This window comes from Aplidium turbinatum, chromosome 6, assembly GCF_918807975.1.
Source record: "Aplidium turbinatum chromosome 6, kaAplTurb1.1, whole genome shotgun sequence".
Lineage (NCBI taxonomy): Eukaryota > Metazoa > Chordata > Ascidiacea > Aplousobranchia > Polyclinidae > Aplidium > Aplidium turbinatum.
The window spans coordinates 26,503,152-26,522,646 of NC_137477.1; the positions used below are offsets into that span (position 1 = coordinate 26,503,152).

General features: G+C 36.0%; 1 protein-coding gene across 1 annotated transcript; it reads right to left on the reverse strand.

The window, feature by feature from the left end:
* Positions 1–236: 236 nt before the first annotated feature.
* LOC145772283 (SCO-spondin-like) lies at positions 237–17,376 on the reverse strand. The gene is made up of 18 exons (XM_082584151.1): positions 17,277–17,376; positions 16,217–16,335; positions 15,830–15,921; positions 15,175–15,308; positions 9,781–10,065; positions 8,955–9,245; positions 8,395–8,569; positions 7,729–7,892; positions 6,804–6,937; positions 6,207–6,381; positions 5,673–5,818; positions 4,207–4,387; positions 3,342–3,493; positions 2,675–2,849; positions 2,174–2,325; positions 1,334–1,517; positions 867–1,027; positions 237–591 (listed from the first exon to the last, which is right to left on the reverse strand). The coding sequence occupies exons 1-18, from the start codon at positions 17,332–17,334 to the stop codon at positions 412–414; spliced, it is 2,958 nt and encodes a 985-aa protein (XP_082440277.1). The 5' UTR covers positions 17,335–17,376; the 3' UTR covers positions 237–411.
* Positions 17,377–19,495: the final 2,119 nt, after the last annotated feature.

Consider the following 19,495-nt stretch of genomic DNA (forward strand, 5'->3'; position numbering starts at 1 on the left):
CCTTTTTTATTTTATTCATACTTCGACGGTTACGTTCTATCTTAGACATTTTGCTCATAGTGAACTCTAATGCCCTACTCAATTTATTTTCTAAACACAGTACGCTACTGCACAAGTCTGGCACTCAGATATTACATGATAAACTGTTCTAAGCATATTCCTTATATTTGTTTGTAGAAAGTGTGACATGCACGAGAAACTTAAAAATGTTTTAGCTAGTATTGATATAACTGGTCTAATTGAGCTGAATACCTTATTATTATAAAATACTTTATTATTGTTTTGGAAACCTTTTATTTTCCAATTATGTGTAATACTTGCAAGTATGACCACAAACCAGAAAACGTCACTAATGTTTACTAACATGATTACGACAATAAATTGGTTGCGATAACAAATATTGAAGCTTTATTAACATGGCCGCCCGGTATAACATTGGCGAGAATCAAACGCTTGACCATAGCATCCCTCTTGACCAACAATCCCGCCAATACAGTCACGTGATCGGGAGTGTGTGGAAGTTCCACAAGGGGCGTTGCAGTCACTGAATCTGGTCCATTCGCTCCAAGTTCCACAACTTTTAGTACATCGCTGTGCCAACAAAAACAAATTAATGTTGTAGCAAATAATAGAAGTTATTAACCAGACATCCGATTTAACGACATAGCCTATGTTTGGCTTTGAAGTGAGTTATTGAATTTTGTCAAGTTAGCAAAAATTACTTTTATGTTGATGAAAATCAAACCATGCAATGCAGAAGTCAGCAATACTGTAAGTTGTACTTGACAACTCCAGTAGCCTACAGTTTTCTAAAACAAAGTACATAAACAAACCAGATTATGCCACATCTGGACTACGGTGCTTACTTCAGTATCATGTAAAAGTCCCATACACCGTGGGCTCCCTGGGGGCCCTGTTCTACAATGTCGTCGTCTGATTCGTGTCCCAAACTGCCTGCATTGGGCAGAGCAATAACCCCATGTTGACCACGGGGAAAATCCAGATTCCCGATTAAGATTAGTATTTGCTGTACGATTTTAAAAAAAATAAGTCAAACTGTGTAAATGGTAGTGTATTTAGAAATATGATTAGCATTGCAAATGAAGACATTTCCCTCAATAAACAAATCCGAACGAGTGCAGGCGTATTAAAAATCTTGGGTGTGTCATTTGTTTAAATAAAGTATAAAATATTTCAGGTATTGTTATTTTTACTGATTTATCACAACACAAAATAAATTAAAGTCAAAATTTCTTGCTAAACTATAGTTCTTCTTCAACTATAATATGCTTACAAGAGACATTTAGCAAAACAATTGGAATTAACAACATACAGTTGGAGCAAGGAAGGTTGGCGTCACACGTTTGAGTTTCCATATGCGTCCCTCTGCACCCTTCATCACCACGATCTCCATCGATGCAAGAGCGTGCTCGTGTCCGCATTCCCGTACCACAAGTGACTGGACATGGTCCAAACACGGACCACTGACCCCAGCGGGCACAGGTCCTTGTACATTCCTGAATTCACATTGTAACCTTATATATTAAATGAGGGTATGTTAGTTGTAATCGCCTTTTTGTCCGGAAAATAGTGAAGTATTTGGTTTGAAGTAAATGCACCCAGTGGTAATCATTATAGAGTTAAGTATTGCTCCATCAAAGTGGAATTTCTCAAGAGTGGCCAAAATAAATTGTCCTTTTTATTAGTTTGAGCTAAACATCAGCGAAAGGTTGTAATTTGCAATAGTTGGCTGTTGCAATTGGTGAACTAAGCCACTGAACAAGGCAAATTTAATCTGATTAAGGCATTGTCGCCATACATTATTAGTCAAAAAAGACAATAAGGGTTGAATGCTCAAACAGAGGAACTTTTTAAGCTACTTTTTTGTTAGTTAACTGAAGATCAATTCGTAAAAAGTTTATCTGTGAGTCATTAATCGGAGATTCTAATCAGCAGATTATCATTTGCACATAAGAAAAAATATTAGTCCGCAAGTTAAGCTTTTTAATTAATATTCAGTAGATATTGAATTACACCTGTTGGTATATCCACTATCCAGCCCTAAGAGAGCGATGACTTCATTTGCAACTTTAGTTTAGCTACAACAGCAACTATTTATTTAACGGCAAATCTTGAGCCATGCGATAAGACGATTAATTATTTATTTACGTACTTTTGTCTGCCTCAAAACAGCAGTACATCCCGGGCCTCCAATGGGACCATTAGTACACGTTCTGCTTCTCGAGTGGGAGGATTTCTGGCCACATTGAGCAAGACAAGGCCCATATTCTGACCATTGAGACAAGAACTCGTCATCGTTTTGGCCTGTATAATATTATTCAAGATAGTTAGTGATCTTAAACAAACTACCAAAAGACCTGAGTCCAAAGTGTCTGACAATAATGCTATTGTTCCATTGAGTTGGTTGTCGCTTTCGCTTCCAAACTGCCAATTCAATCCTCATACTTGTCCTAATTGTAATAAATACTTGTTTGTGTAATAAGCACTTGCTTTATTTCTTAATCTTAAATAAAAACAAACTTTCGTGGTCTTGCATTAGCATAGCATAAAATAGCGTATAGCACATATAGCCTAGCCCTAGCTATGGTATTATTTCTGATCAGCTGAATAAACTCTTCTCTTCAAAATCAACTATTGTAATTGGATAGCTTACATCTCGGAACAACACACTGCTCTGATGCGGCAGATGAACCCTGACAGTTATGATGTAGATTTCCTCTGAACAAGCACACCCTGTTTCTTGTCCTTTGAGATGTACCGCAGCTCTGAGAACATTTCGACCACTGCCGCCAATTACTCCACATAGGGCAATTGTCAGCCTGGCATTCCTATGCATCAATAAAACGTTAGGGCTGCTCTCAAGTTATGCTTACAATTAGTGTAAAAGACAATCTACATTGACTGTTTTTTATACATATTATTAATGTAGGCCTAATTGTACTAATGGCAATATAAATCGTAGCTCACAACATCATGAAACCCAGGTAGCCTAGCCTATAAACATTTAAACGTTACTAATAACCGTAGAATCATTTCAGACTGATTATCACTCTTATCTCATTAATAGTAACAATTTATATTTTATATGATTAAAACTGGCTATTTTCAATTTTACGGTGAAAGATCTTTTTTTAAAAAAAAAACAAGCTACCGTACAAACTATTACTTTAGTAATTAGTAAACAAATGAAACAAAACCAAGTTTACATACTTAGTTATTTCTCAAAGCACCAGTTTAGGTACCGTACGGTAACTGAGCTTGCTACTTCGCTATAAAGATTAATTATGTAGAAGAAAAAGTTAATAATTTTGTTTTTTTACCTTTCTGTCAATTAAAGTTGCAGTACATCCAGGTCCACCATTCGGTCCGTTGGTGCAATACCTTCGTCTCATGTGAAATGAAGTGTGACCGCATTGAGCAGGACAAGGGTCAAAGTTTGACCAAGGAGATAAAAAGCCGTCGTCAGTGCTGCCTGAAGAAATACATGTCGGTTTCTTATTAAACCATGTTCATTACCAGGTTATATGATATTTTGAAATTTGTAAATAAAGAAAAGAAAATCTAGAATCTTTAAAAGTGGCCTATCAAACAGTATCTCTAGCACCTAGGTATCATCACGCTTTTCAAACTTTCCAGTTCAGTGAGCAAATATGTAGTTTGTCAGCCTCAATAGATCAGTTGGTTAAGTGACCGACTCCACAAACGCCGAAACGGCGAGATCAATGAGTGCTGGTTCAACTCGGAGTGTGCTCTTGAGCAACGCTGTTTCAAAAGATTGCTCTTCATTTAGCGGCACCGACTAGATGGTATAATTCACAGACAACAGCCAGCAGAAACTTTACTCTGCTAGTATTAGTGACTTGGCCTGTGCCAGTGATTCCAAACCCCCCACAAGTATGCGAAACTTTCAGGACAATGTTTACTGTACAAGGAAGCTTTTTTAGAATAAAGATTCCCATTTGTTGTATATTTCCATTCCTGTTTTGTAGAGGCTTTGGTTCAATTCTTGGTTGGGTTATGTCAATATAAATTTGTATCGACTATTGTGTTCTTTTTTGCATAGAAAGCTGTAACTACGTGGGAGTAACACTAAATCAATTTTGCAGATACGGTCACAAAAATGATACAAGTACAGGATTATAGAGCTTGAAAAGGGATAGCCTGATGAAAATGTATCTAAATTACAATTTGGGGGCATTTCGCACGCTTCTGTCTCTTGAGAATCTCCCTGGCATTCGTGACGTGAAGCCCCTCGCAGAAGACACGACCTTGTTCTTGTTCGCTGAGTGAGCATGCAGGTGTTGAAACAAATACCGCTCCATTGGCCCCAAGTGGTCCAAGAAGGGCAATTTTTTGCTTGGCATTCCTGCATGTGAAACAACAATGATTAGAAGTTGGTAGTTGCTTGATCATGTACAGTATACTTTGAAATGTTGAAAGTTTAGAACACAAAACATCTACTTTGATTGGTATCAAGGGGAACTGGAATTTCCATAAAACATTTTTGATGTAAAAGATACCATCAACAAACTCTATTCATCATTAATGACAGTTTATCCTCCGCCCCGATAGCTCAGTCGGTTATCTCGTGACTTCGTGAAAGAAGAAGCTTTAAAATCAAGCTGCTTTGGTTCGACTCTAGGGGAGTGCACTTGAGCAACGCATTCTATAAGGACTGCTCTCCATCCAGCGGTACCTATGGATGGAATAATTCTCCGGCAGCAACACTTCAACAATCGGAAACTTTACTCTGTCAATTTCGGTAACCGGTCATGCGTCAAAAGCCTCTACAAGTACGCAAAACTACGAGAAATAACCAATCAAGGCTTTGTTAGTCCGGGGATAAAAATTCAAAACCAAACCAAGTATCAAGACTATTGGCATCACATCAACTGGAGCAAGCTAATGCTTAGTTTATGTTTTTATATTTTTTAACACCAGGCAGATAGCTAATCCACCATGTCGAAATTAATGCAACTGACATCAGTAATCACAAAATGTTTTTCGAGCTTTGCAAAACCTTGAAAACGGGTTAAACTTAGTTTGGAAATGTTTTTAAGAAAAATATATCAATAGATAAAGTTAGTAATAGTATTCTTAGATTACATAGCTTGTACGTGATGAAAATAGATTATTTTAAGTCAAAGGTTTTTCAATAAAGTATTTCGAAGTGAAAATATGGCTGTTCTTCAATTGCTTTGTGGTTTGGATTGTTAGTCAGTTGAGGTTACTCTGAAACCGTCAATTCAACGTATACTGAATCCGTTGTTTCTGCTTTTAAGCATGGGAATAAATAAACCAAAGGTTTTACAACGTATTAAAGTTTGGATAAAATCTATTAAAATGGTTTATGCTTGGTGGAAAGTTATTCTGTTTATTTAAAAAAGTAGCGCTCCACTTTATGTTTCGTCAGTTGTGCAAAGAGAAGTTGAAACTTTGTGTTGGCCTTATAAGTAAAATCTCGTTGAAGCTATCAAGTATTATGTAACAATATTTCATCATGCACTTTCACACAATCAACCGATTAGAAGAGTATACTGCATCGTCTCCAGCCAGCCACAAGCATATAAAAATTGAAAGGGTAGTTTAATTAATTGAAAGGGCAGTTAAGGGCAGTTTACTTGTCGTTACATCAGTAAATCACAATCTACCTCGGTTTGTTCTGTTGAACCCATGCATCTGTGAGCTTGGCCTGTTCTGCAATAACGCCGCCTGCGGCGAATTCCTAAGCTAGAACTACAATGAGCGGAACATGGGTCCCAAGGTCCCCACTTGGAGAAGTCATCACATTGGTTTCCTAAAAGTACAATGAAAAACAGAAAAATAGTTATAGGAAAAGTTGCAACCAATCTCGTTTTGAGTATTTTCTCGTCACCAGCTCAATAAGTTATTACACGAAGGGTTTGAGGAGACAACAAATGTGAGTTCGATGCCCGTCGGTTCATAGCAAAGTTTGTATCACGATGATACTGGAGCTCGATTCTGGTTAACAGTGAGCGTTGGGAAAATGATAGCAATGTATCCTTCTTCTTCTGCTACCACACAGCTCCGTCGACACTGTCTACATTGTGTTACAAGTTATAAACGTCTGAGGGAAAAGTATATACTTGATAACTAAACGAAGGCGTAAATTATTTGCCTAGTAGCCTAATTAAGTCACAATTTTTTTTGTATTTCGTACTTACCGACACAAGAATCACAACTCTCCACCTGCTCGGTTGGTCCCTGGCAACCGGATGTACCCGGGTTTCCGTTTACACAAATTCTAGATCTTCTTCGGTTTTCTCCCGCCTGATTGGCGGAGCAGACCGACCAACTCGACCATTCGGTGAAAAAAGGGCAATTGTTTGGACGGCAAGGCTGAAAATAGAAACTTTTGCAATCTAGCAGCTGAAAATTGTCGAATCACGTTAAATATGTTTTCAAATCACACTAAGCCTATAACTCCCTGGAAAGAAGGAAGTCGAATTTCATTTGGTTTTATTTTATTTTTTGCAATACCTAATTTATACAAATTCAAATGCAAAAAGTTGGTATGGTATTGATCAAACAGGAACAAAGTAATCTGCTACCATTTTAACCTCTTGTGATCTTACGTCCGTAAATTACAAACGCTTCATATTGAATAAACAATAAATCGCTTTAATTCCACAATGCCATGTTACCGAATACAAAATTTACAACTTGTTTGCTTGAGTCAAAGCGATGGTTCACAATGACGATACCAAGCATACAAATCAGATGACTTTTTTAAACCACGTGATATAGTTTGAGTTCCTCACTCTTGTTTCGTGTATAGATCCTAAACAAGGTGCCATCCCAGCTGGGCCAACAAGACATGTTCTTCTTCTCAGTTGTGTTTCAGACTCTCCACACCTTGAAGGGCAATTATCCCAGGGGGACCAGGCTCCCCAGCCTGTTTAAATAAAAGTTTCTTGAGAGTTGTAAATTATACACCAACAAGTTCAATCAAAGAGCCAATAGAACTGTCCACATCTTAACAAAGTCGATCGACGCATTAAAATCTACATGATCTTGTCAAGTTGAATTCAATTAAATTGAAATAGCATTAAACAAGACATTCGAGAAGGAGATGAAATTTAAAAAAATATAGCCTAAATTTCACCAGGAGGTGGTAAAATATTTATGTGTGCCAGTACTGTAAACTATAGCATGAAATGTCACATACGGTGTTTCTTCCAAATTTTTTTCAACAGATGTTTCTTTTAAGTTTTAAAAACTTTGTAGGCTACATATTGTAAAACAATTGTGATGAAAAAGAAAAAAGGCTTTTCAAGTAAAGTTCTAACTTGCCTCAATTTAGGATGAATAGCGACATTTTTACTGCTTTTACACTAATCAAACTAAGATTTGAAATAATAGTTCGATAATGAAACAACAAAACAATGTAAAATGTAGCCTATTCACATCAGTCGGATTTAATTTCAAAGCTATGACTTCTAGATCTTCATCTCAAAAGAAGGTTGGCATATTAAAAATATCAGCCTAATTAGTTTAATTAAAGACACAAAGCAAAGTCACCGATTTACGTTGTTTAGTGAAACAAAAGAAGAAGGAGATGTAGGACTACATCAAAAGTATGTATTGCTGGGTAATTTTCAACTTTTTGTGTGTTTTGATTTTGAATCACTCAAAGATCAAAGTGATGCTGTTTTCGGTTTATGTCTTGTGAGAACACTAACCTACCTCCTTGTATTTCTTCCAAAGGAAAAACCAAGTCATTGCATTCTGCTAGAACATTTGTCAAAGGGGAGTCATCTTTACTTAAAGCCTCAAAACGGTAAGGCCAAGTTGAAACAGCGTCTGGGTACTGTATAGAAGCATTTGAAAAGCAATCTCCAGGCCCAGAGCTGCAAAAACCAATACTAGTTCGTTAATTTGAGAATAGTTTCTTTATTTTAGTCAATATGCAAATCGAGCAATGCAATCAATTTTTTTCAACTTTTAGACAATACAAGCCTTCCTCTGTTTAAAGTAAAACCCATGCAGTTTGGCAAGCAAAGACCAGAGTTATGGTGATTGCAAAAAGTGTGTATTTTTTTAGGGCTTGAGTTCTTTAAAGAGTCCAAGTTAAAGTAGCAGTTAGAAGGTTAATCCGATAAACATAGACTTTAAAACTATAATAAATAATGCAACAAAGCTCAGTATTGGCTAACACATTAACCAAACTAACGGCCTTTGAATAAAGGTGGTTATTTTGATTAATGTGTATCTGATATTCCCGCAAGGGTGAAATAGGCTGTAAAGATTACTTTCATAGTAGTGATTTAACTTACTTGAAATCGTATATTTACAGTCAGCATTTGATGAATGCAAAATAACTGTACTAAGGTATCATGTACAATTACTTACACATCACAGACTAAATGTTCGTCTACCAGCGAAACAAGAGTTAAGTAGTCCAATGGCCTTCTGTTGGATGGTAAAACCGTGTTTCTTGAAATGCAATTTTCATAGTTTGAAATTATTTGTTGGTTTGGAGAGAACATAACCTGACGTTTTCTTCTTGAACTTTCATCAGTATGAACTAAAAAAACATGAATGCAAATTTAAACTTTGAAGCAAAAAATATACATCGTAGGTCTAAGTTGTGTGAAATAATGAAAGTTTAATTAATCCACATCATTTGTTAATTGACTGAGGCTTCTTTCTCTTTTTTTGCCTTCCAGTGCTGCAATGCAATCAGTGCTCAACCTCAGGTAAAAGTCCACATATCGACTTTGCGTTCAAGAACACAAATCGGCTTACAGTACTCTCGCACAACAGCTGAACACAATCCAAAAAATAAAAACAACTTCATTAACATCAAAAACTTACATCCCGAATTAGGCTGTAATTGCATAATATACTTAACTTACAGTACGGTATAGGAAATCTAGGTATAGTGAACTCATCTTAAGCAAAGTGCTTACCTTTTGGACAACAATACCGGACTTTGTAGTTCAAGCAAGGTCTTCCACGAAGCTGATCTGAGTTTCGACACTGAAAACCTTTCCGCACACTCAAAGAGACAACTTGATTTTCTACTCTATAATCTCTGCCATCGGCCAATCGAACATCAATTGCACTTGGAAAGGCACATATAGAATTCCCATTTCTTGCCAATCGTGCAGTGGCCAAAAGCTCAAAATCACCCGTCCTACGATTTTGATGATTATCAAAAAAAGGACTCCAACCCTCATCTTCACAGCTAGGGTATCGCTCTTAAATTAAAAAAAAAACAAGTTAGTAGGCTACTGTGACATTCTATTTTCTCTAATCCGTTGTTGTTTTGCGGATTTACTTCTGAAATTTTAAGCTTGTGGATTAGATAGGCCACAGAACTTAGGTTGCGTATATATCTCGCTAATACAAGATGTCCACAACGTTTTCCTGACTTGATATTTGCCGAATAACGTGTTATAAAACATATATTTAAATAGTGTAGGTATGTAGGTAGATAAATATATTCAACGTTATTCGCTCTGCTTTGATTTTTGCTTGACATTGAGCACTTTTCCTAGTATTAATAGCCTGTATTGTTTTATATTGAATAGATATATTTGAATAAAAACATTTTGAAGACGCCACGAAAAAGGAAACAGTCTGATAGGCTCATATGATAAGAGTGAGTTCATTTACTTACATAAGCTGTAGAGATAACTACTACTGTACTATTTGAGCTACTGTGTAACAAGATAAGCCACTCAAGTTGCAGCTAAACAAGTTGTTGAATAAAACTACGTTTTTCAAGCTTACCTTGGGATTTTGGGCAACAAAATCGAAATGTATAGCCTTTGCAACTTCTTCCTTTTCCTCTCTCTTTGTTGGAGCATAGAAATGAACCATCAGTTGAAGTTTTAACTGTTTGTTTATTGGGCCTACTAGTTGTGTTTTGCAATTGAGCTTCAATGCTATTTGGACTGTTGCAAATTACACCTGGAAAGCTTTCATGGAAGTTCCTCAACCCTACAGGATCATCTTCGGTTGAATCGACGTAGAAAAATGACGTCCATCCTCCTCTTTCACAATCCTTATCCTCAGCTGAAATTATAAAACCCACGTTTACCACTTACAAGTTCTGTATAATATTGATAAAAACGCAAATAACATTTAGCGCAATGTTTTAGTGATGGTAAAAGAAACAATACAAGACAAACAACAGTTGGACATTAGGGTGGCTCGTTTTTGAACTTTTTTTTTAATTCTCTCGGGGTAGTGGGGAAATGGTGCCAATGAGTGAGAAAACGCTCATGACAAAGTTTGAGATTCGTAACAAAATGTCTTTAGCCTCCTCATGGGGCTCAAAAATCGAAAAATGGGGTCAAAAACGCAATTTTTCAAAAAATTAAAAAAAATATTTTGCAAAAATATTTTTAGTTTGGGTAGATACAATATTGTTTAGATATATCTAATTAACTTAAGAAAAAAAATTGGAGTCATTTGAACTATTCCTTCAGCTTCCTCACAGCTTCTGAAAATTTCGCATTTTGCTGAAAATTTCGCATTTTTGTGTGTGGTTACATAATTGCGTTAGACATTTTGCCAACTATAAAACGTCATTGCATATCTCTTCATAGACCTGCCCGGAGCTGTTGCGTCATTTTTTAATAAAATTGGGTTAATTTGGAGGAAAAAGTGACGTCTTCTATTGAATTTACTTCACTGACGAAGCCATGGCTGTCACAACGAAAGCTTAGACAAAAAATTGAAATAGTTACTATCAGTGGCACTTACTAACTAAAGGTTACAATAGCACACCACAATAGCATCACAATCAACCTATTGTTTACTTTGTTAGCTAATATGGCGTGACTTTTGTAAAAACACATATTGTTGACGTTGACCCAGTTCTTCTTGTTTGAGCAGGAAGAGTAGGTTAGTTAGTAGGTTGGCTACTAACTAACTAACTTAGTTATTTTACTGATTCAACTGACTGCAAAACAGTTATAGTTGTACTAACCTTTCAAAATATGAATTCTTATGTGTTTGCAGTTTGCTATGTGTATAAAGGCCTACGCTTGGTTCTTGTAAAAGTTTTAAAATGATGAGCAAATTAACCAGGAAAAGTACTGAGTGTCCTGTATTTGGACAGCCAAACTCTTTGCCAGCTACTGTATTGCCAAACTACGAAGATGTCATTAAAGCATGCCAGTTTCAAAGAATGTCTTTTCTGGAATCGTCATCTAAACAACCGGCCTTCTCAGGAATTTCTGAAATAGTCACTAATTCAGTAATGGAAATATGGGAGTCAGCTTCTATCCCCATTGTTTCAAAAAAACGTGTCAATGATATGTTAAATACTTATCATGCACAGCTCAAGAAATTCCAGAAAAATTATCCATTCAGAGCAGAAACTCCTTTGTACCAAGACAAACTACAAAATATTCAAAATCAAGGAAAGAAGCTTTTTGATATTGCTGCATGTAAATGTTTGGATTTTACATCTTGCACATGTTCTGCTTCTAAAAAAGTGCCCTGTAAGGAGCAGGACTTCTTGATTGACCAGTGCACGAATAGAAAAATGATTATTTTTGGTATTGACAAACTTGAAACTATCAGAGTTAGAAAAATGAATCAGCAGAAAAACAAACGGAAACAGTGCCAAGCAGCACAGACAAATCAATACGTTGAACGCAGGATTAAACTGGCTTCATCATCGTCTGAATGTGACACAGACACATCGGTAACATGTGAAGATAGTGATGGATTAACTTGTGAAGAAGAGCTTGCTCACTCTGAGAATATTTTCGATAAAAGCAACCAAAGGAGGAATCAAAGTCTCTCATCTGTAGCTCAAGTGTGCGACAGAGCAGGACAGCAGGTGTGTCTGATAGAACAGCTGCCTTTATTGCAGGCTCATTGTTGCTGGACATTGGGGTGATAAGTGAAAATGATGACAGCTCTGTTATAGATCGACATAAAATTTGTCGAGAAAGAAAAAAGGTCCGCAGAGAAGCACAAAGCTCCAGTGATGCAGATTTTGTTTCCCCATTTGCCATTTATTTTGATGGGCGCATTGATGAAACACTTACAAATGTAAAAAAAGGCAACAAGTTTTCAAAATCACTGGTTAAAAAAGAACATATATGTATGTTGCAAGAGCCTGGATCAAAGTTCATTAGCCATGTCACTCCGGAATCTGGTTCTTCAAAAAACATTTTGAGAGCTATTATAAAATTCTTTAATTCCAACACATCCAATCTAGATTTAACATACGTGAGAGCAATTGGTTGCGACGGAACAAATGTAAATACAGGCACAGAAAATGGAGCTGTTGCACTGTTGGAAAGAGCGGTTAGCAGGCCATTACAGTGGTTAATTTGCCAACTTCATTGGAATGAATTGCCTTTAAGACATTTAATTCGAAAACTTGATGGGAAAACAAGTGGATCAGGTGGATTCACGGGAGAAATTGGCCATTCCAAGCATTAGGAAATTGCGAACAAGTTGCTGTTAACGTTAAATTTCGCGCAATTGTAACAGAAACTATTGAAGTGGATTTTGATGACCTAAGTACTGACCAAAAGTATCTATATGAAATCCAACGAGCAGTATCAAAAGCCACTGTGAATGATCCTGTATTTCAACGTAATCCTGGAACAATATGTCATTCACGCTGGCTGACGACAGCAAACAGATTTTTTCGTCTCTATGTGACGAAATCCAACCCATCTGGCACTTAAATTCTTTTGGTGGAATTTATTATGAAAGTATATACAGTATACACCAATGTGGTTCAAAATAAAATGCGATCCATCTGCTACACATGGTGCTAAGCACATGTATGAAACAATTATGAGAACACGCTGCCTGCCAATAGAAGTCAAACAAATCGTTCTTCCAGTGATGCAAAAAATGGATAAAATGCCCATCCAGAAAGTGTTTTGTTATCCGTGGTTGCTGACGACAGTAAAATTATCCGGAAACTTGGATTGAGAAGAGTTTTGCGTGCCCGAAAACTGATAGCAAAACGAAACAGCATTGTGAGAGGTTTTAAAATTCCAATCATAAATTTTGACGCGACGGCATTTCATAAATTAATTGACTGGCAAAACGTTGATCTCACACCACCACCTTTGCTGCAAGATGTAACAGATGACGTAATATGCAAAGCAATCAGTCAAGGAACTCCACTACCGGTGCCAATTGAGCTCTTCAAAATTCCCTGTCACACACAAGCAGTGGAAAGAATGATAAAGTTGGTAACGGCAGCATACAGCACAGTTTGTGGTCAAGAAAACAGAGACGGTTTCATTAAAACAACGTTACTGAGCCGAAAGATAACGCCGAAATTTGACAAAAAAAAACAATTTAACATTTGAACAGAAAATTTAGCACTAGGCTACTGTGTTCAACATTGCTGTAGTCTAAGGTTTTGTTGATTTTGTTGAATGCGTTGATTGCGTTGTTGTTGAATTCGTTGATTGTGTTTTTGTTGAAAACCTTCCTTGTGTTGTTGATTATAATTTCGCTAGTTTGAATCGCTTTCAGAAGCCTTGCTGTTTGCTATTGTAACCTTTAGTAACTGCTGTTGCTACTGTGTATTATCGTTCTTCAGGGCATTACCGAAATATTCATTTGAAACATCATGTGTTAATAAGAAAAAGTTACTTTTACCTTAAAACAGCAACAGAAACATGTATTGTTTAAATTCTTTCATTTTTTTGTCAAAGCTTTCGTTGTGACAACCATGGCTTCGTCAGTGACGCAAATTCAATAGAAGACGTCACTATATTCTACCAAATTAACCCGATTCCATTAAAAAATGACGCAACAGCTCCGGGCAGGTCTATAAAGAGAAATGCAATGACGTTTTGTGGTTATGTAACCACACACAAAAATGCGAAATTTTAAGCAAAATGCAAAAATTTCAAAAGCTGTGAGGAAGCTGAAGGAATAGTTCAAATGACTCCAATTTTTTTTCTTAGGTTAATTAGATATATCTAAACAATATTGTATCTACCCAAACTAAAAATATTTTTTCAAAATATTTTTTTTATTTTTTGGAAAAATTGCGTTTTTGACCCCATTTTTCGATTTTTGAGCTCCATGAGGAGGCTAAAGACAATCTGTTACGAATCTCAAATTTTGTCATGAGCGTTTTCTCACTCATTGGCACCATTTCCCCACTACCCCGAGAGAATTAAAAAAAAAGTTCAAAAACGAGCTACTCTATTGGACATCGACCTACACCTTTGTGCATATTAACCAGGGATATCTATAGTGATATTAACTGACTCAAACAATTTCATTTTTACCAAAATATTCGTTTATTCGCATTATTTTTCACTATTTTTTCACATTCTAATGCAAAGTGCGACCACCTTTATTGTCTATCACCTGTAAAACTCGCTTGGGCGTGGAGTTGATTAAATTTTCGTAGTTCTCTTGTATTTGTTCGTCGTGGGGCTTGACCTGACTTATGGCCTTTATCAGCTTGGTTTTGCTTGTCCAATTTTTTTTTTTTTTTTGCGGAGACGAATCTTTACGATTGACCATAGACTTTGGATAGGATTTAAATCTGTCGAGTTTCCAGGCCGATTCAACGTTTTTATTTTGTTTAATTTGAAAAAAATGGGTCACAGTTTGCGACGTGTGGCAAGGAGCAAAGTCCTGTTGAAACACCCCTAAACCATCTGGAATCGCCTAATGTGACGTGTAATGTGACGCAATAATGTGTAATCTCTTTAAAATGCTCTTATTGAAGCATATCAACTAACATTATTAAATAACATGACTACCATAAAAAAAATCGGTTTAGGATTGAATCATAAAACAATATCTTCGAAAAACGTGAAAAACTGTCCTGAGTCAATTAATATGCAGAAGAATGTAGCTAATTTTTAAGTTATTGGTTTTGCTCAAATTTAACAAATTAAAAACATTTTTCCATTTGATATTTATTCAACCCACAAGGGGTTCTCATCTGTTCATAATTTATAAACAAGAATAAATTTTGTTGTCAAACATATGTTTTCCCTAATCTGTGTGGCTAAAGCACAGTAATGTTATTGAAAGGATTAAGTGCTTCCCGCTCTAAAGCCTAAGGCTAGTTAGAGGCAATACAACTGCTCTTAACCTTTAAGTAGCGAAGACGATGGCATATTATTCAAATGTCACGACAAATCAAAAATATTCAAAACTACGTACAATATTCCTGATGGTGTATAACATCGTATTCTTCGATGCATTGTGCGCTGGGTACAGCAAGCGAAGAGTCATTTCTCACATATTGATTCAGCCTTTCTTTCCAACATTCAGTAGAGTCAGCCTCAGATCCAGCTCTAAATGATAGTAAGCTACTTATTACTGTGCATGACATAAAAACTAACTTCCATCTTTCATCTAAGATGATAATAATGTTTTGAAAATAATTTAATTGTAGATAAAATAACAAGAATTGTATTACTGTAGAAAATCTTTTCTACAAGTTTTTTGCACGAGTAGCCTACAGACCTGAAACATTATGTTGCATCTCTTTGTTTATTGTCACACATACAAAAAGCTGCAATAATTTGGCAAAAGCAGATACTCTTTGAGATGACTGAATCATCCATTAAGCTATTTTTGATGTAAAAATCATATCACTGATCACTCTGATATTGTTATCCATGCTTTACGCAAGAAAGAACAAAGTCGTTTGAGGTTTTTGCTATACCTGGGATCGAACTGAAGCCGCCAATCGCAATAAAGGGACACCAACCGATCAGCTACAAACATAAGTTGTACAGTAAACTGCATTCTACTCTTACAAGTCAACCTGTTGCTGTTTTACGCAATATAGTGATAAAGTCCGTTCACTTACGAGCAAAATTCCTCATCGCTGTTTTGATACCACCGAGTGTCAAGGATTGTAAAATCGATGGCAGACTCCCATGAAGCGAAGAGTTTTCCAAGCTTTACAGTAACAGAATACAGAAAGATATGGCATTATTTTGTACAAAACACCGTTGTAAATGTCTATTTATTCAATTTGCTGAAAGCTCTGTGTAAATTAACTTGGAAACCTTATGCTGCATTTGCCGGAGTGTTGCAATCGTGGTAAACAACATCACCCTGTTGCTGTGACAATTGTTCAATGAAAACATGTTTTCAATTTAGAAGATTTCAGTATTATATCTTTGAAAGAATTCAATGTTATTAACTTGTGAAGAGGAAAGTGCTATAATTTAGCTTAGTTTGTAAAACTTACTTTGTTTCTCATGCAGCTCACAAAGAAGTCACGCAAAACTCTAGTTTTGTCAACTTCAGATACGACTTGTCGTTTTCGTCTGTCGTATTCATCTGAGTCGTCATCACTGTAGTGACATCCTATAAAATTACCGGTAGCCTACTTGAATTGTTGCTTGAACTTCAAATGCAGAAAACATCGACCATACCATGCGCCGTTTATAAACGTCACAGTTAAACTTACGGTGACTGACACATGCCAAAATCGACTTCGTACGAGAACGACATAATCAGGTAAGAAATCATTTTACACTATTAGAAAGCAGAAATGTACGTATACGCCACACACTTGCGCACGCACACTTGCACACACGCACGCACGCCACATTTTTTTGGATAGTTTGCGCTTGATGCTACACCGTAAAGTTTTTGCGGTTTTTCTAGCGCATAGCGTCAACGCATATTTTTTAATGTATTTTTTTCGCTACAACACGCCAATACCTTCTAGCGCTACAGTTGAAAGAATGTTTTGAATGGGCACAGACATATTGGAACCAAAACACAGCATTTAAAATGTCAGATGAACACTTTCAGATGCTTGTGTTTCTTCGTGGAAATTCAAAATAAAACTTGTTTGTTTCGAGTGGTTTATACCGTGTGAATGTTTGGCACCTAGCAAACAAAGTTGGTTTACGCTAGTGTATGCGCTGACGCCGCCAACTTTTTTTACAAGTTACGTTGACGCATACGGCGTATGCTTTTTCGAACGTTTGCGTTTACTCTGACGGCGTCAATATTTTTTGTATGCGCGTACATCACTGTTAGGAAGTCCAAGTTCAAGCAATCGCAAGAAATTACAGAAAACTGATAGAGAAAAAAGGCACACAACTGATCGATTAATCTCTGAATCTCATAGATTCAATTTCAATAGTTATCAAGAAGCATAAGTAATAGGCTTAACAAGAGGAGAAACCACAATTTGTTAAATCTTTTTACTTCATTATTGTGATGATTAATAATTGCATATTTTCATGGAGAGTAGAATTGCAAGCCTATACTATTAGTCGTAACAAGAAACTAACCGTAAGTCGCTGATACAAACAGCAAAGCAGTAAGACCAAGATATAGCTTCATATCCATAGATGAAAATAATCACGTTTGCAAGATAAATACATTTAACCTACATAAAAGAATGGTAGATATATTTTTCTTTACACTGTTTAAGTTCATTTATGGCCTACTAGAATCAGCAGGAATTAAAATAGTTTAAGATACTTTAAAGTTTAAATGATTCTCTATTGTATGGAACCTCTGGATGAAAAGTCTTTTCAGCTAGCAAAAGCTAAATTTTTCTTAAGTTACTTTAACCTGTAATAATGCTGAAACGATGTGTAGCGAATTAGTTTCTACAAATTTAAATTTTTAAGTAACGAAACTTATTTCTTTCAAAGTGCACCTAGACTAAATATTAGATTAACACTCTTTTGCTTGTAACACTAACACCATAGTAATTTTGTTACTCTTTATCGAACGGGCAACCCAAACAATAAATTTATTTGTGACTTTGTCTGAAAGCTTCTGCTCATATATAGGCCACGGAGAAACAAATATGACAATATTTTTAGCCACAAGCAATTTTTAAATGTCGTTGTAAAGATTATATCTATGAAGAGAGTTTGTTGTCGGGGAATTTCGAAAATGAAAGATTGCTTCTTCACGGATAAACGAGTTGATTTCCGCGACCGCGTAGCTTACTTTCGTGCAACCCTAGAAAAATGTTTTATTTTCGTTTTCGATACCTCATTGCTAAAGCAAACATTTCGAGAAAATTTGTGAAAAAAAACATTTTTGATGAAATCTCGTGATTATGGTGATTCAAATTTCATCTTTGAATAAGCTTACAACACAGTTTATGACAAGATGCTGGTATACTGGGATGGTGACAAAGTGTCAACGGGAGTCAAGTGTCAAAAAGGGTCAAGAGTCAAACAAGTATCAACAATGTTAACAACGAGAGTGAACAATGTCAACAGTGTCAACGGGACAACTTCTACCATACGCTGAGGAAAGACTTATTCTGAACTTATTTGCATTTTTCTATAGAGGCCGAAAATACAAATTTACTTATATTGGAAGCACAGTATCATTAATTATTATAAATTTAATAAAGAGACAACACGAATTTTTTGGCTATGTTTTGGTAAAGTAGTATTGAAGTGCCAAATACTAGGCTATAGGCTACAAGGAGGAATGGAAGGCTCGCTGGGAAAAGGTCGATTATTCAATTTTATGAATAAAATCCAAAAAGTGACCAAAGTAAAATTTACAATTTTCTTTTTTAACGATTGTCGGGGTCGTTTTCGTTGGAGAGAAGTGGCCACCAAAGCGTACACCACGTTGGGTAACCTACTGTACATATAAAAATAAGAATATTATTGTGGCTGAGGCGTTGTCGCTCTCCAATCTCAAGGATTTTTAGAGCCTTTGCAAGTTCGTTTTTACATCATATAAATCAACAATCACAATATTTATTATCATTCTTGTCTAATAATGATTAGCCTTCAGCTGCAAGATAAAAATAGCTATAACTTACTTGTTTATGTTAATGCATGCATGTTTTTTTTTAATTCTAAAACCATTGATGTGATAAAGTTTTATATACAGTATTTGTATGTCTGTGACACACTTGAGTTGCGTTTGTTATAGTGATGTTGTTGTGTTTTTCTGAATATAGTGATATTTAATTCCGTGAACTTATCATGGAGCAAGATGATAAGCGGAGACAGAATGGAACCTTTAGTGGTACTCCAGCACAAACAGGTTTATGATCATTTATTGTCTCGTTTGTCACTGAACCAATATTAATTAATATTGAGAAAATAATATTTCCAACTGAATTCGTATGTTAAAATTTTGCTGCTGAACCTTTCAATGTAAGTCAGCATTGAAAAGGCTTTAAACAAAAAGGCAACTTAGGCTACATTAAAAAGAAATGCTTTAAAATCTGCCTCCGTAATGTATCAATTAAAATTGTGAATAGGCCTAATGTTGAGTTACACTTGTAGACAACTGCAAACAATTGTTCTTTGTATTATGTTGTTTCATTTCCTTATCATCATCAACAGTATCATAGCCGATGCGGCCTTTGATGAACTAGATGCTCAGTTCGTAAATTTCTCCAGTGTTCCCTTTGTCGCGCAGTGTCCCAAAGTGTTCTTGGTTGGCTGATTGATGTATTGAAATTGGATATAAATGTTGTTCTTTGTCTGCCACGAGCACGTTTCCCGAGAAGGCGGCCGCT

What these genes read in the sequence shown, in the direction of transcription:
- LOC145772283 (XM_082584151.1), bottom strand. Translation starts at nt 17,334, where the DNA reads ATGGATATGAAGCTATATCTTGGTCTTACTGCTTTGCTGTTTGTATCA. An exon ending in GAACATTTAGTCTGTGATGT is followed by an intron (nt 7,893 to 8,394) that starts GTAAGTAATTGT and finishes TGGTTTTTGCAG; the next exon opens with CTCTGGGCCTGGAGATTGCT. An exon ending in GCAGTGTGTTGTTCCGAGAT is followed by an intron (nt 2,326 to 2,674) that starts GTAAGCTATCCA and finishes AATATTATACAG; the next exon opens with GCCAAAACGATGACGAGTTC.